Raw genomic sequence first — 13,983 nt, forward strand, 5'->3', positions numbered from 1 at the left:
CCATCAGGGAAAGTTTGGCGGGGTCGAGGAGAGGGAGCCTGTCTGGGTCTGTCACAGGGCTGAGTGTAGCGGGACCGATCACTGAAGAAGCCATAGCGGCGGACGCGAAGGCAGCAGAGGCTAACGCGGGAACAGCGCTGGGGAACGCAACAACACAAGAATCAGACACCACACAACAAGCGGAGGTAGACGCAGCATCGCAAGATGGGAGTAAAGTCCGGAGGAAAAGTCTGACTCAAAGCATAGCAGGATCTATCAGAGAGAGTCTTGCTGGATCGAGAAGAGGAAGCAATGCGGGATCTATCAAAGAAACTCCAGAGGCGGACACAGAGGGAAACACGGTTACCGCAGAGGTGCATGCAAGCTCAGAAGAGGCGAGCACAGAGCGAAAGAAAAGTCTTACCCAGAGCATAGCAGGGTCTGTTAAAGGAAGTCAAGCCGGTTCGAGGAGAGGAAGCAAAGCGGGATCAATCACAGGAACCCCAGAGGTGGACCCAAACGCAGCAGTAGCGAAGACAGGCCGAAAGAACAGTCTGACCCAAAGCATACTAGGCTCGATTAGAAGCTTAGTTGGATCAAAAAGGGGATCCCTCAAAGAAATACCAGAAGAGATACCACCTGAACCAGAGGAGCCTCCGCCAATCAAATTCGGTGGCAGAAACACGCGCGTCAAAGACAAGTTTCGCTGTGTCTCCGGCCTTGCAGTGTCTAAAGACTATGAGATATACATCGCAGACTGCTACAACGAGAGAATTGTTATTTACAGTACGGAGGGAAAGTTCATTCGCGAGTTTCAAACCGCCTTTAAAGGCTTGCTCAAACCCGTACCGTTTCAACCGGAAGACGTGACCATAGACAAGTACGAGAAAGTCTGGGTTGTGGGCTCACTGGCCATCCCAAAGAAACGTGGAGCGACCGACTTTGTAGTCCAGTTTACCAAAGAGGGTCTCTTCATCAGTAAGATCGAGATACCTCATACAGGTAAGGAATCGTGGCACGGCATCGCAGCCAAACCGAACAACCTCTTCCACAAGGAGGTCATCAAAACGGACGACGATGACGACCTTCCTCCTAAACCTGACATGGAAATCATCGTCACAGAGCAGCGCGTCCGGCTGTGGGAGGGGAAATGGTACGTTGAAAGTTGCGCCAAACTGTTCCTTCCCGACGGCACCATGCACAAAACGACGGCAGGTCGGACGAGGAAGGCGCGATACGCTGCGGTGAACAGTAGAGGCGACATCCTCGTAAGTGACTGTTGGACGCACAGAGTTCACACCTTCAAGGACGAAGACAAGCCCTCCAGGTTCGGGACACTGGGAACCGCAAACGGATGCTTGGACGCGCCGCACGGCGTCTGCACCGACAGCGAGGACAACGTCATCGTGGTCGACAGGGGGAACAAGCGGGTAGAGTTGTTCGACAGGGACGGGAACTTCATCCGACACATCGCCGAGGACATGGCTGACCCTTGGGCCGTGGCCGTCGGGCCTGACTTTGTGGTGGTCACAAATGTGGGGAACTGTGGCGTGGACGAAGTCACGGTGATACAGTACACACCGCCGCCGGCTCCTCCTGTGGTGGAGGAAGATCGGCGTTCTTCCATCCAACAGCAAGTCAGGTTTGCGCCGTCAGTGTCCAACTATTCAGGAAAAGACGGGTCACAGCCAAACTAGGTGGATTTTAGTATGGAAGACTCAAGCATGCTTCCAAACGAAAATTATGTGGCCCCGGCGTCGTCCATAAGCTACATGTAGGGATGATTGCAGAATATCTGTATTAGAAACAAATATCTTTACATACATTTTGACAATCAATCAATCAATCGACTAATCAATATACACTGGGAAAGAAAAGACACCAACGATGCATCAAGTAATTAGGTCCATAGGACATGTAGGACACAAGTAATATGTAAAAGTATTATATTAAGAAATCATTCATAATCTGTACATCGTAATTGTTCATCGTTCATAAAATCAAAACTGTTTACATGTAGATATGACTCACCCAAACTTACATGTTCAATGTAACTCCTTCGTATTGCATGTCTAGATCTTGTGTGACTAGAATATACCAATTTGCTAAGAATACATGTATAAAGTAATAGTTAGGATTGAATGTTAACGCTTGTAATTACTAACGCAATATTGTACCTTTGTGCCTGTTTCATCCAAGTGCCATGCAACACTTGATGTAGTTTTATCATTTATACATATATAGCCATGTGCTTAAGCAATGGCAAGATCACATTAAAAATTAATAGTTCCAACTATAACGAGTAATATTGTGTACTTTCCACTGTTATGACTGCCGTGTGGTAGCAAAATGAATATATTACATACAATCACATTATACAAATTACTTAATTTACATACATTACATTCAGTAGACGCATGCATCTTAATACTATATTATTTTAGATACATTTATACATGCCCTATGTACAGTAAATGATGCTTGACAACATAAGTATTTGGAGCTGCGCTTGTTATTTAGCTGATGACATATCATTGTCACAGTCATATCTATTTTACAAGCCTTCGTGATGAATCATAATACATAATCTACAAATTTCAAAATACAATAAGAAATCTGTACATTACACGTGGACAGCCATACATTCAATACAAAATTATTGCAAATCGTATGGGTATCAAAGATTCAAAGAGATACCTTAGATCAAAACCTTGACACGAATAACATGACGACGGGTCTAATGTACATTACTTTAGGATAAGATGCGATACAAGATCTAAAAAAGTACTTTTAGAAATTTGTATTTGACATGTGAGTTATCATATTTAGTGTGAAATGATTGTTAATCGTATCATAGATGCACTATATACCTCCTTAGGTCAAAGCCCAGTCGCAAAAAATCATGACTGCCGAGTTCCGACCATCCATTTCTCATGTCCATATAAAGCATACCAGCAAGGGAACAATGGATCCTTCATAGATTCTATATTATAATCATCAGTCTCGGTAGAGCAACAAGAATGCCTATTGGTCCCCTTGCCAAGCCTGTTAGTATTGACTTGAAGACTTGCAGTTATATACGGAATGACGTCAGCCTATGGCCCCACTCCTTGCTATCAGTCAGTCACACCTGGAAATGTGTTGAATAAACAACCATGTCAGACCACCATGATAATAACAGCAGATCTAGAATGTTTACCCCTGTATGCATGCTAGCATTAGGGATCATAACGTGTACACGTGGATGCTTTTCAGAAATCACCGTTAGTAGCTAGGATAGCTAGGATATCTGGGTATAGATTAAAAGCATGCATGGACATTTACTTTAAGCAATACACTGGAAAATACGACTGATTCCTACGATAAAGTGTCTCGGTTATATAGTTCATGTTATGTTCCAGTCTTTGTTTTGATACAGATCATAAACACGTATTATTAATCATTGATAAAGGTATTGGCTGTGGTTTACTTACCAAAGGGCAAATCACGCCACCAATGAAAGCCAAGAAGAATAGAACGTGGCTATGCATGGAACGTTGCAACTGTGATAGCCAACCATTCGGAATAGTCGGGAACATGTCATGATGAAAATAAGTCAAATATTCCACTCTGTTGAAAACGACCTACCTGAATGTCTATATCTCCCTCTCCTAGAAGGGAAAAGGGAAATATTCTGCCTGTAGTGTTGTTTGCACATTCTTTCGATCCCGGTTTTCTCCCTCGTCGTCTGCAAAAGATGACAAAACAATGCGTCAGAATACCAAATGATATGAAAATCGATATTAGCGGGGAAAAATAGCCGACAAATAATTTCCACCATATATTGATATGTTCTTTGCAGTGGCTTTCAGAAGTTTTATTTGCTATGCTCATCAAAAGCAGTCAAGCTATACAATGGTACCAATATAAATGTTAGGATTTTATTGCCTAGAAAGTGAGGTATACTAAGACCCCGTTCACACTCATTTTTTTCAATCGCGATTGAAGTATAATCGCGATTGAATCGATCCGATCGCGATTGATTTTTTCAGTGTGAACGCTCCCAATCGCGATTGGAACGATCCAAAACGATCCAATCGCGATTGGATTGTAACTACCTCCGGAGGTAGTTTGATTGGATTAATCGCGATCGGATCCAATCCAATCCTATCAAATTTTGAGTGTGAACACAACTACGATTCATTCCATCGCGATCGGCGGAGATTTCGGCTGGTTCCGGGGGTGGGAGGTCATACATACGGGTACGTGGGGTCACAGTTCGTATGGCGCGGGAAAACAAACCCAATCCGCACGTCAGATCGCTCTTTTACAACAACAACAACTTTTCATCGTCAACAATGCCCAAGAAGAAGAATAAAACTCCGTCAGCAACTTCAGCTGGTGGCAGATGGCGCGATGAGGAGACCTGGGTCCTCATCGCAATCTGGGGGAGAGAGGAGGTGCAGGCCAAACTGGGGAAATGTCACCGAAAGAGGGACATTTACCGCACCAAGTGACAATGTCTAGCGGAAAAATAGACACGAAACAAGGACAACAAGGACAACAACAACATTTACCAGATGATCGCCGATAGCATGCTTCAATCGTGCTTCAATCGCGATCGGATCAAGGCGTACTTTAATCAACTTGGCGAAAAGCAGTGTGAACGCAAAAGTTTCTTTGCGTTCAATCGCGATCGGATCGAACAATCGCGATTATACTTCAATCGCGATTGAAAAAAATGAGTGTGAACGGTAGTGGTCCGTGGGGTAGTACCATTTTCTCTATAAATATTTCATACCAAATTTGAATATAATTTTCAAGGGCACGTTAAAAATTAAGCGTTTTTACCTGTTTAGGGAGGGGGGCATTATACATGACATTTCTATTAACCCATAACCTTTGGCAGAGTTATATAGACTATACGTGGGTAATAAGAGATAGAAACTTACCATCCATTGGTTGGAGGCACTGAGGCATATGCGGATGTGGCAGGTGCATGTGTGGCAGGTGCGGGTGTGGCAGGTGGACATGTGGCAGGTGTGGATGTGGCAGATGCAGCCCGTGATGATGTTTGTGGTGTTTCTCTCCCGAGGTCGCCCCACCCTCAGCGCCCTCGGCCCCCGCCGTCGTTTTCTCCCGCTCTCCTCCCGACGCCGCTTCGCCAGCTCCCGACTCGGACGTGGTTCGGAGACGGTGGTGCGGACCGTGAGCTCCGCGGTGGTGGGACGGGTCTGTGTACGCTCTCTCCCGCTGAAGGTGGTGCAGATGACCCGTCGCCTTCCCATGCACTGCCGTCTCGTAGCTGCCAGTACGCTTGTGTTTCTTCCCCCTGTGTTCCGAGTTCTTATCGAAGATCTCTGCCAAATCACTCGAGTACATGACCATGTCCATGGCTATGCTGTATATGGACGGACGTTACAGAAGAGCAGCAGTAAGTTAAACTGTCGGTTGTTAGAGTGGCACGCAAGTTGTTTATGTGCCACGTAGACCGTTACGTTCTGTACGTGACCTGCAAGCCTTTATAGTCCCAGAAAGAGGCCGGGTCAGACACAACAAAAGTTGACCGCGAATAACCTTTCAGCTTGTTTACCCAAGATCGATGTCTACTATACCTTAAGATCAGCAGCTGCAAATTTAAGCATCGCGTTTTGTGAGTCAGCGGTTACCTTTAAGGTTGTTTTGACTCAAAGACGAGGTGACCTACAGGTTAAAGGCCAAGGCAGATCCGGTTCCTACTTGCTCGACAGCATTTCTTTCTGCGTAACGTTACGTGTCTATAGACACGAACAGTCGTTGTGTCGAATGATCCGCGATCCGGAAGTGTAAGAACAAGAATGCGAAGAAAAAGAGTCCGTAGGACACAAACCTCATTGAAGTCATCACGGTGTTTGTGGTGTGGCATAAGGTGTTTGGTACCATATTTTCCAGGAATAACAATTTCCTTAATACGTGGACGTGTTTCCGACTATGTCCATGTAGTTGTTTATTATAACAATAGGACGCAACCAAGGTAGTGGCATAACCTCAGCTTGGAGAATAGCTGATCAGTTCCAGGCAGCGAAAGCTGGTGTTGTGCAGGCTAGCATTATGCGGACAACAAATCCTTCATGGGGTCTGAAATCAAGATGGGGAGGGGGTGTCGTTCCGTGTAATTTTACATTTAATTACTTAGAAATATTGGCACGGTGCCCAAAATCGGCAGGCATCATCAGGACCTCACTGAGTGCCGACATGCCAAAAGTACAAAAAAAATGCATAAAAAAGATCTGGAGTTACAGTCAATAAACAATCTAATAGTTACAATCCAGGCTACTAATAATACTATCGCTAATCGCCGATTCTTCCCTGCGTGTCAAGGGCGTCACCCAGCGGATTAAAAAGAAATGGCACAACAGTAACATTTCCAATATACTCTTTACATTGCGACCCCTAGCCTTAAAAATAAACCCTCCAGCATCATATAGACCTGGCCGGAGGCAATGCTAGATTCAACTAATGAGAAGAGACATTAGATTATTACCAGAAATCCATTGGACTTACTCATTGGTCATCACTCTGCAGCCAATCAACACTTATAAATCAACAAGTAAAAATGATACATACGGGTTACATAGCCATAGTGTATATTCCCGCAGGCCAAACATTAATCTACAACTTGGCAAACGTGTGGTGCTGTTTCTTCTAAATCTTTTGAAGGTGTCAAAATGACGCTGACAACCCGCCAACTCCACATGGGTGTCACTACTGTATGTTTGTTGCCTGTGACGGTCACGGACACTGCTCCTTCATTTTGAGAAATTCTTAACCCACCATCGGTTTGTTAACGTATTTCGAACCCTGAAGTAGTATGTGTCCCCTTTCCGATTCCATTTTGATTTGGTCTTCCCAAGGACGCTCTACAAAACCTGCTTGGTGTAATAAATCTAATCTTGCGACAGTGAAGTTAACATCTACTTCTGTTTGAGAATTCTATTCCCGACGGTTCTGTGTACTAGTTGAAGCATCTTTGTGAACCAGTAACACTGAAACGTCATCACCACCGCACATCCTGCGCTGCACTTCCACGGGAGCCGGTAGAGCACGTCCGTTAGCACGAGTCCGTATTGCTGCCCATAGGCCCACAGCATGAAAGGTAATATGGCGATACGGCACAAGAAAAACGTCACAAGTGTCAGAAAGCCGTTGACATAGTAGAGACCGGTCTCCTTCATGTTTAGCTTGGGACAGAACAGACATAAACGTAAATGATTTACTAGTATATTCCATCGCCTGAAAAAATTACATTTCAATCAGCCAAAATATAAATCGTTTCACAAAAGACTCAAAAAATTTTTTTTTCTTAAAATTGCATTCTTAATTTCTTTCTATTGATGAAAATCCTTCCATAAGTTTTGATTTGGATTGGTTGGAAGTCTATATCCTCCTAAATCTTTGCGACAACCGGGTGGGATTCATATGCATTACCTGAATAAGTGCCTGTCTGAGATTGGTGAAAGGCGAAGAGGCTTCGTACAGGAAGAAACACCCGACAAAGAAGTCCCCTAGCCCACGGCGTAAGAGCTAGAAGGAGAAGTGAACTTCTTTTTAAACGTTTAAAGCTTGAGATAGATGTCGCTCAGAGATCAAATATATGCGAATCCAACGTACATACTAGGAAAGTGAAATAGACATTGGTTGATTTTCAACGAGGTACGGTCATTTCGAAGCTCACCGCAAATCGGTTCGGGTCAGTGTATTGTTGGTATTATCATAATCGTACAATAAAGGTAATTTATTCATTCAATCAATCAATGAATCATTCATCTTTACTATTATCACCATCATACATAGTACTGACAATGGTACTTCGTATTTTCGAAGTTTCTAAAAGACCATTGTCAGCGGCAAATTCAAATCAGAAATATGTGAGTCAACTATAGTCAATGTGTAGGATACATAGCAAACGATGTACCATCGCTGGGAAGAGGATGGCTGGTAATATCACGTGATGTGCGATCATCGTCCCGCGATTGGCCAGGAACGTTGCCCATGACAACCGTCCCTCGGATGAAGCCAGGGAACTCGAGCTTTGATACATCGCCCAGATGTCGAACCCAAAATACGGCAAACAGAAACCAGCGTACCAGTCAGCAAGCCAATGTCTGAAAGATAACGCTTTGAAAAATGTGTCCTTTCGCAATAACAGATCATACAAAATTTATGACGCTTGTGTGCATGAGTACGACACGGTATCGGATAAAAACACGAAAGATCATCTGTGGAGGTAGACGAAGAAGGTGCCTGAAACTCTTTATTCACTCATGTTTAGGTCTGGTGTCCGGAATTAAGTAATTCGTGTCTTGTTTCAGATCGGAAGTATCATCTCTAAGGCTACACCAAGTAATTTTTATGGATGACGTCCGCGCGCGCATTGATTTTGGTCTGTTCCCAGAAAAAAAACAAGAAATTCCGCTTCCTGTAACTATGATCAAAGAGTTACGACAGTGCTGCAAATTGAAAGAAACAGGACAGGACAACAACTGCTGTTCAACTTCAACTGATTTATTCAAATGATTGCTTTGTCATGATGAATAAAAGAAATGTTAGTTGTTACACTGTGTTCTCTCATTCAATTTGTGTCCTAACATGTGCCGTCGACTATTATATTTCAAATCTAGGCATCTTGTTTTTTTCGGCCCTTCTTGTTTTTTTTCGCGCTCTCGCATTAGATTTAGGGTCTCCAAAGGACGTCATCCATAAAAATTACTTGGTGTAGCCTAATCAGGTACAGCACAAGACAACAGTGGAACTTGCCCCCTACCGTTTGTTCCCATTATTGCACCTTAACAAATAAAATATCAAGTATCCACTTGCCTGTCGTGCATGACGTCATGGCAGTTTGAGACAATGGTAGCACCTGCCAAACTAGCCAGCACACCTTGGAGAGTCGACACTGCGCTGTATGTAACACAAACAGAGACAATAACTTTATTAAGAACATGTAGTGGCCAATTCCTATTTGCCGAGACAACAGAAATCTGTCCATACTAATGTGCAACGGCTTACAGTTGAGAACAAAAATAAGACTTAGGCTTAAATCCCTCTGTACATTATTAGTGTTTTCATCGCAAAAATTAAGCCTGAACAGGCGTCAACGGAATAAGACACGGTAGCTAGGAATGGATTGGGAAATACGTTTTAAGAGGGTGGGATTTGATTACAGCAACTGTTGTGCTAGTTCCTGGTAATGTAGAGGAAAGTAACAATCCTTTTTTTGTATACGAGCCCATGCATTCGTTTTGTTAGTTTACTGAGCTGACAGTACATATGATTGGTCCAGCGAAAGGCTAATGTCATCTTGAAAACCACACAGCTATGATATTTGACGAAGTTGCCAGAAGGCAAAAGAGACACACACCATGCCAAACAACAGCCTTCATCTGCGCTGTTTGTGGCAAACACTGCAAGAATAAAGCTGGACTCGCCGCTCACGGACGAGTCCATCGACGCTGAGACGATCATCCGTCAGGATGAAAAGGAGAAGAAGAAGATGATGATATTGCACAGCCCCCCCCCCCCCCCCCTTCACGATGTAAGGGCACAGACTAGACGAGAAGACAGTTAGAATGTTGACGTCACCTCCCAGTGAGTACCGCCCTGTCAGCCTCCGTCAGGTGAGGCCAGGTTCGAGCCAGCCAGGACCGCACACAAACGTATGACAGCGGGAAAAACACGCAGCCCAGCAAAACAGCGGTCAGGAGAGCCATGTTTTGTTTCTTCACTCTACGCGAATGGATGGCCAAAGTACGTATACAGAACCGCAAATGGACGGGCCACAGCTGTTTTGTGAAGAAAATATATCTAAGTTCCTACGATTCAACATGACTGACTTGCTATGACAATTTGCTCAAGCGACTGAAACAACTGCTTTGCAGATTGAAGGAGGCTATTCTATGTTCAGGTAGGGGTAACGGGAAATTGAGCTGCTTTCACATACATCTTGGCTTTTTTAAAATTTCAGCCGAGTACTTTTAGTTAGAATTATCGGTCTTTTTTCATGATTACCTGTTCTTTTGTGGTGTTTACATGTTAATTGTTTTTTGCAATGCCAATGGTGTGGTCGGGTGTACCGCGTAACATTAGTAGACGCGACTCAAGTTGTGTACGTTGGTTTGTGCATGGTCACAAGCCTAAGCTTTGCATGAAGCCCTGCTTTTAGAAAAAGCACTTGCGTTTCTCCATAGTTCAGTTGACTTTAACTTCCCAAAGAAATAAAGACCTGTGGTTGTCTCTAGCGTTCGAAAGTGCAATGGTAGAGTGCCGTCCACTTCAGTGCCTTTCAATGTCAACTCAAGCGTTCTGCACATGTGGTTGTCATTGTTGCCAGATCATTGAATGGGAGAAAGGACACACTGCGATGCTTTTCGCAGCAAGTGAACTGTGCTTGTATCGTATGTCTCCACAGATTATTGTACAGTTGGCAATGCAGTTGGTAGGAAGTGAGAGCCTGTATACATAATAACATCCCTTTCGGACCCATCTATTCGGGGAGCAATAATGTAAGGTTAGAAACTTATCATTTTCATTTAACTTCATCATTGAAAAAGCATCTTCACATTACTTGGTTTTATTCCGAAACAAACAAGTGGTTCTAAATACAAACGTGTCTAAATACATACATGCACCCCATGCACAGAGGTACATATATTGTACATGTAATACATACCTATTTAACACGATTGATATTGAATTGCCTGCAACTAACTAACATGTACTTGGTTGATATATTGAACTGTCTTCACTCCCTGAACAAAAGTATTTCCTTCCACCAAAATAAATGCACTTGACAAAATATTTGCAATTTCTTTTTCTCCTGTGTATGAGCTTGTTACAATATCCATTCGACCTTATACAAGCATTTTTGCGTACTTTGATTTAACTTACAAAAATTAAAAAAGATGTAGGTGCATTTATCAAAAGCGAAACACTAAAAAACTTATGATAATAGTCGGAAGGAAAGAGTAACATAAAAGAAACCAGTTGTCAACTGGGACAAATTAAAATCATTTTCATCATATAGTTTTCACAAGGACTGCTATAAGCCTTTGACTAAATGGTTGGATGCAATTACTATAATCCCTTGTTGTTTTTGGAGGTCTCAGTTCGTGATTTCTTTACCAATACAAGAGAAAAACTAACATGTTTCTTCATTACAGCTTTAGATACTAGTTTGACATGATCCATTTTTTCTTCCTTTTTTCATTACTACTTGTCTATAGTGTTATTTATAGTTCAGACACCAATTCTTATTTCCCCACATAATAACAGAACTTAGCATCTCTAAACTACATCCTAAATAGAGTTCACAGCAACTAGTGACTTTGTTACTGAAGCAAATGCAAGATAACACAGAAAATAGCACACAATTCGTGTTATATCTGATATCTACATTCTCAGTGTAAATTTACATGTGCATTATTGAAGCCAGTGCATACAGCTAAAAAAGCAAACACATCTAGATAAGTTTCCTTGAGATTGCATACTACAAACTTGCACTTTAAGTCTACATGATTTCTAAGACACCTCGTTCACTCTAAAAGTCATTGGGTATAGAGAAGACAGACTCTAGCGCCACCCTACTTTGTTTTACATATAGACATGCTGAATATCAGAGAACAATGTTAGACTAGTTTTTGTACCTCATCCCCTATCGTTTTATCTATACACCTGCCAAAAATTACAGAACATGTTTAACTTTTTGAAGAGTAGTTTCTGTACCCCATCCATATTTCATATCAATTTCTTCTCATACACATGTCGAAAGTCGAAGACAACGACCAAGTGTTAATCGTTTGGCTGGAAAGCCGCGGCCAAAGAGGAGACAATATCAGACTAGTTCCAGTACCCCGTCCCCTATAGTCTGTGCTAAACATGTGCAGAAACAGAACAGAGAATAGGTGTTGAACATGTGTTGTTGAGTAGTTGACTAGTAAGCCACGGCCAGCCTCTGCCTTCTGGCTTCCTCGTCCTCCGGTTTGCGGATGACCTTCTGGTAGACGACGTAGGCGACGACGAAGGCGATGACCACGATGATGCACCAGGCCAGGATACCGAAGAAAGGACCGCCGTACCCCCGCGAGAAGATCACTTGCAGAACCGTCCTGTTCTTCCCTGTGCCTTTGGCAGGGGGCGCTGCGGTTGCTGCAGATGAAAAGATGGTCAGGTGAAAAAAAATATTTCAGACACAGTTACATAACATACAGCGCCAGGCTGGAGGCATGCCCGCCTTAGCCTGGGACCTCCTCCCCCCCTACTTTGCCCCTCGCGGGGTTATCTGGGGGTAACAAAAATGATGATGATGATAACACATTATAAATGTTATCAAACACATAAATGATTTTGATTCCACAAAACTAACTAAATGAAAGAAAAATATACATTGTAATCCTATAAATGATTAAAAAAAATCATAGTATTGTTCAACGTAAACATTAAACTTGTTTACCTCCACTGTTGGTGACAGCCTGTCGCCGCACACGGTCAAGCTCAGCTTCTAATTCATCCTAAACATGGAAATGGTGGGGGGTAGAATTTAAAATTCTATATCCATCATATACAAATAGAAAAGATCTATATTTCCTGGCCTGGCCTCTATGCCATCCACTTACATACGCTACTTGCCATACTAGCCCAGGCAACTATGAAGTACATGCACTTTAGAAACACTGTCTAGTGAAAACGATGGGTTCAAAAGATAGAATATTGTCGCAAAATAAATTCTCATATGCTTGTGCCTGAATGCTGACCCGGAAGAAGTAATGTTATAGGCGATAATTACATTCCCAAGAGGTCATACCGATACATAATCACGCATGCATGAAATCGTATGCAGAAGCCGGGGGCGCGGCAAGGGCATCGTGCGCTTTCAAATCATGATGCTTTTAGTCGGTTTTAGAGCGCGTTACAACGCACAGCTTACCGACTAGACTAGCACGATGGTAACAAAACATGCGTAACAGCCTATACTCCCAAAGGGTGTCATATTTCAGGGCTGTATTGTTTCATGTCAAAGCGCTAAGACAACTGAATACATATGCGTGTGGGGAGGGGCCGCCGAAGCCGGGACAGAGACAAACACTTACAAACGCTAGATACTTTTTACGAGAAAATCTAGCGACTAAATCGTCAGTTCGTCATATACAAAAACCATGCCATTCGTTAGTTTCCTTATGGCATGACATCCGGTGCTCAATGAGAAAGCAAAACTGGTAGAAAGGCCGAGCCACGCCAGGGTGTGTCGTGGTTGGTCCCCGCAGCGGCCATGTCATGTACCTGATTATTTAGCTCCACGCTTCGCCCTTCACAACCGGCAAACAGCGCTGCAAGGAAAAGAAAATGCACTTAGATTGTTGTAGAATTACGCATTGCAAATCTAAATCGTATAGATTAGTCTGAAATACGACAATTAAGTGATTTATGGTAGAAAAATTATGGGAGGTTGAAAGAAGGAAGAACAGAGAGGCCGAACAGTAGTCGCCAGTTCTGATCGCAAAATTTGAGTCGCAGCTACTTTTTCTACGACCTAAAGATAAACTAGATGAATCTATGTCGTTAGAATGATGTAAAAGTATAGAAAATAGCTGCAAATCGGCTTACCTAGCACGAAGACAGCGAAAAACAGCGTAAAAACGCGAAAATACATGGACGCCGCCATTGCTCCTAGCTCGCCTGTATGGATGACGCTTCTCCCTAGGGAATTCTCCCGTGTCTGAACAAACAGCCTCTGATTGGTGGAGAGGGGTCACGTGGGGTAGCTCTTAAGACTGTTTGACCTTTTATATGCCCTTGACTATTTTATAGCACTGCATTTTAGAAGTCTTGACATAAAACATACAACAGTGAAATAAAAACGGTCAATGTAAATCATTTTCTAGCATTATATATGACAGTCAGACTACGATTTGCCAATGCTTCAAAATCATACAACGTCCCGCCCACTTCCCAATGTCACAGGGGGAAGCCGTTTCACCAGTGACTAGGGTG

General features: G+C 43.1%; 3 protein-coding genes across 4 annotated transcripts; all 3 read right to left on the reverse strand.

The window, feature by feature from the left end:
• Positions 1–1,911: 1,911 nt before the first annotated feature.
• Positions 1,912–5,805, reverse strand: LOC136442435 (uncharacterized). Of its 2 annotated transcripts, none has more exons than XM_066439297.1 (3): positions 4,911–5,805; positions 3,607–3,706; positions 1,912–3,092 (listed from the first exon to the last, which is right to left on the reverse strand). In XM_066439297.1, the coding sequence occupies exons 1-2, from the start codon at positions 5,350–5,352 to the stop codon at positions 3,630–3,632; spliced, it is 519 nt and encodes a 172-aa protein (XP_066295394.1). In that variant the 5' UTR covers positions 5,353–5,805; the 3' UTR covers positions 1,912–3,092; positions 3,607–3,629. The 2 variants fall into 2 exon arrangements, with proteins under 2 accessions (XP_066295394.1, XP_066295393.1); XM_066439296.1 differs by having other exon boundaries at positions 1,912–3,109; positions 4,911–5,791.
• Positions 5,806–6,227: 422 nt separating this feature from the next.
• LOC136442615 (TLC domain-containing protein 3A-like) lies at positions 6,228–10,015 on the reverse strand. The gene is made up of 5 exons (XM_066439559.1): positions 9,580–10,015; positions 8,811–8,898; positions 7,913–8,137; positions 7,426–7,521; positions 6,228–7,178 (listed from the first exon to the last, which is right to left on the reverse strand). The coding sequence occupies exons 1-5, from the start codon at positions 9,705–9,707 to the stop codon at positions 6,912–6,914; spliced, it is 804 nt and encodes a 267-aa protein (XP_066295656.1). The 5' UTR covers positions 9,708–10,015; the 3' UTR covers positions 6,228–6,911.
• A 536-nt stretch (positions 10,016–10,551) lies between these two features.
• On the reverse strand, positions 10,552–13,731 carry LOC136441533 (uncharacterized). The gene is made up of 4 exons (XM_066437874.1): positions 13,597–13,731; positions 13,273–13,319; positions 12,446–12,503; positions 10,552–12,141 (listed from the first exon to the last, which is right to left on the reverse strand). Exons 1-4 carry the CDS (start codon positions 13,652–13,654, stop codon positions 11,927–11,929), a joined length of 378 nt encoding a protein of 125 aa, XP_066293971.1. The 5' UTR covers positions 13,655–13,731; the 3' UTR covers positions 10,552–11,926.
• Positions 13,732–13,983: the final 252 nt, after the last annotated feature.

Source organism: Branchiostoma lanceolatum, chromosome 9, assembly GCF_035083965.1.
Source record: "Branchiostoma lanceolatum isolate klBraLanc5 chromosome 9, klBraLanc5.hap2, whole genome shotgun sequence".
Classification (NCBI taxonomy): Eukaryota; Metazoa; Chordata; class Leptocardii; order Amphioxiformes; family Branchiostomatidae; genus Branchiostoma; species Branchiostoma lanceolatum.

Bases quoted from the DNA above. Each gene is read 5' to 3' on its own strand.
- LOC136442615 (XM_066439559.1), bottom strand. From the start codon at position 9,707: ATGGCTCTCCTGACCGCTGTTTTGCTGGGCTGCGTGTTTTTCCCGCTG. The intron at 8,899-9,579 runs GTGACGTCAACA...TGTTACATACAG, and splicing joins AGGGCGGTACTCACTGGGAG to CGCAGTGTCGACTCTCCAAG. The intron at 8,138-8,810 runs GTGGATACTTGA...GATCTGTTATTG, and splicing joins ACGTCATGCACGACAGGCAA to CGAAAGGACACATTTTTCAA.
- LOC136442435 (XM_066439297.1), bottom strand. From the start codon at position 5,352: ATGGACATGGTCATGTACTCGAGTGATTTGGCAGAGATCTTCGATAAG. The intron at 3,707-4,910 runs GTAAGTTTCTAT...CATCTTTTGCAG, and splicing joins GTGCCTCCAACCAATGGATG to ACGACGAGGGAGAAAACCGG.
- LOC136441533 (XM_066437874.1), bottom strand. From the start codon at position 13,654: ATGGCGGCGTCCATGTATTTTCGCGTTTTTACGCTGTTTTTCGCTGTC. The intron at 12,504-13,272 runs GTACATGACATG...TTCCATGTTTAG, and splicing joins GCGTGGAGCTAAATAATCAG to GATGAATTAGAAGCTGAGCT. The intron at 12,142-12,445 runs GTAAACAAGTTT...TTTCATCTGCAG, and splicing joins GGCTGTCACCAACAGTGGAG to CAACCGCAGCGCCCCCTGCC.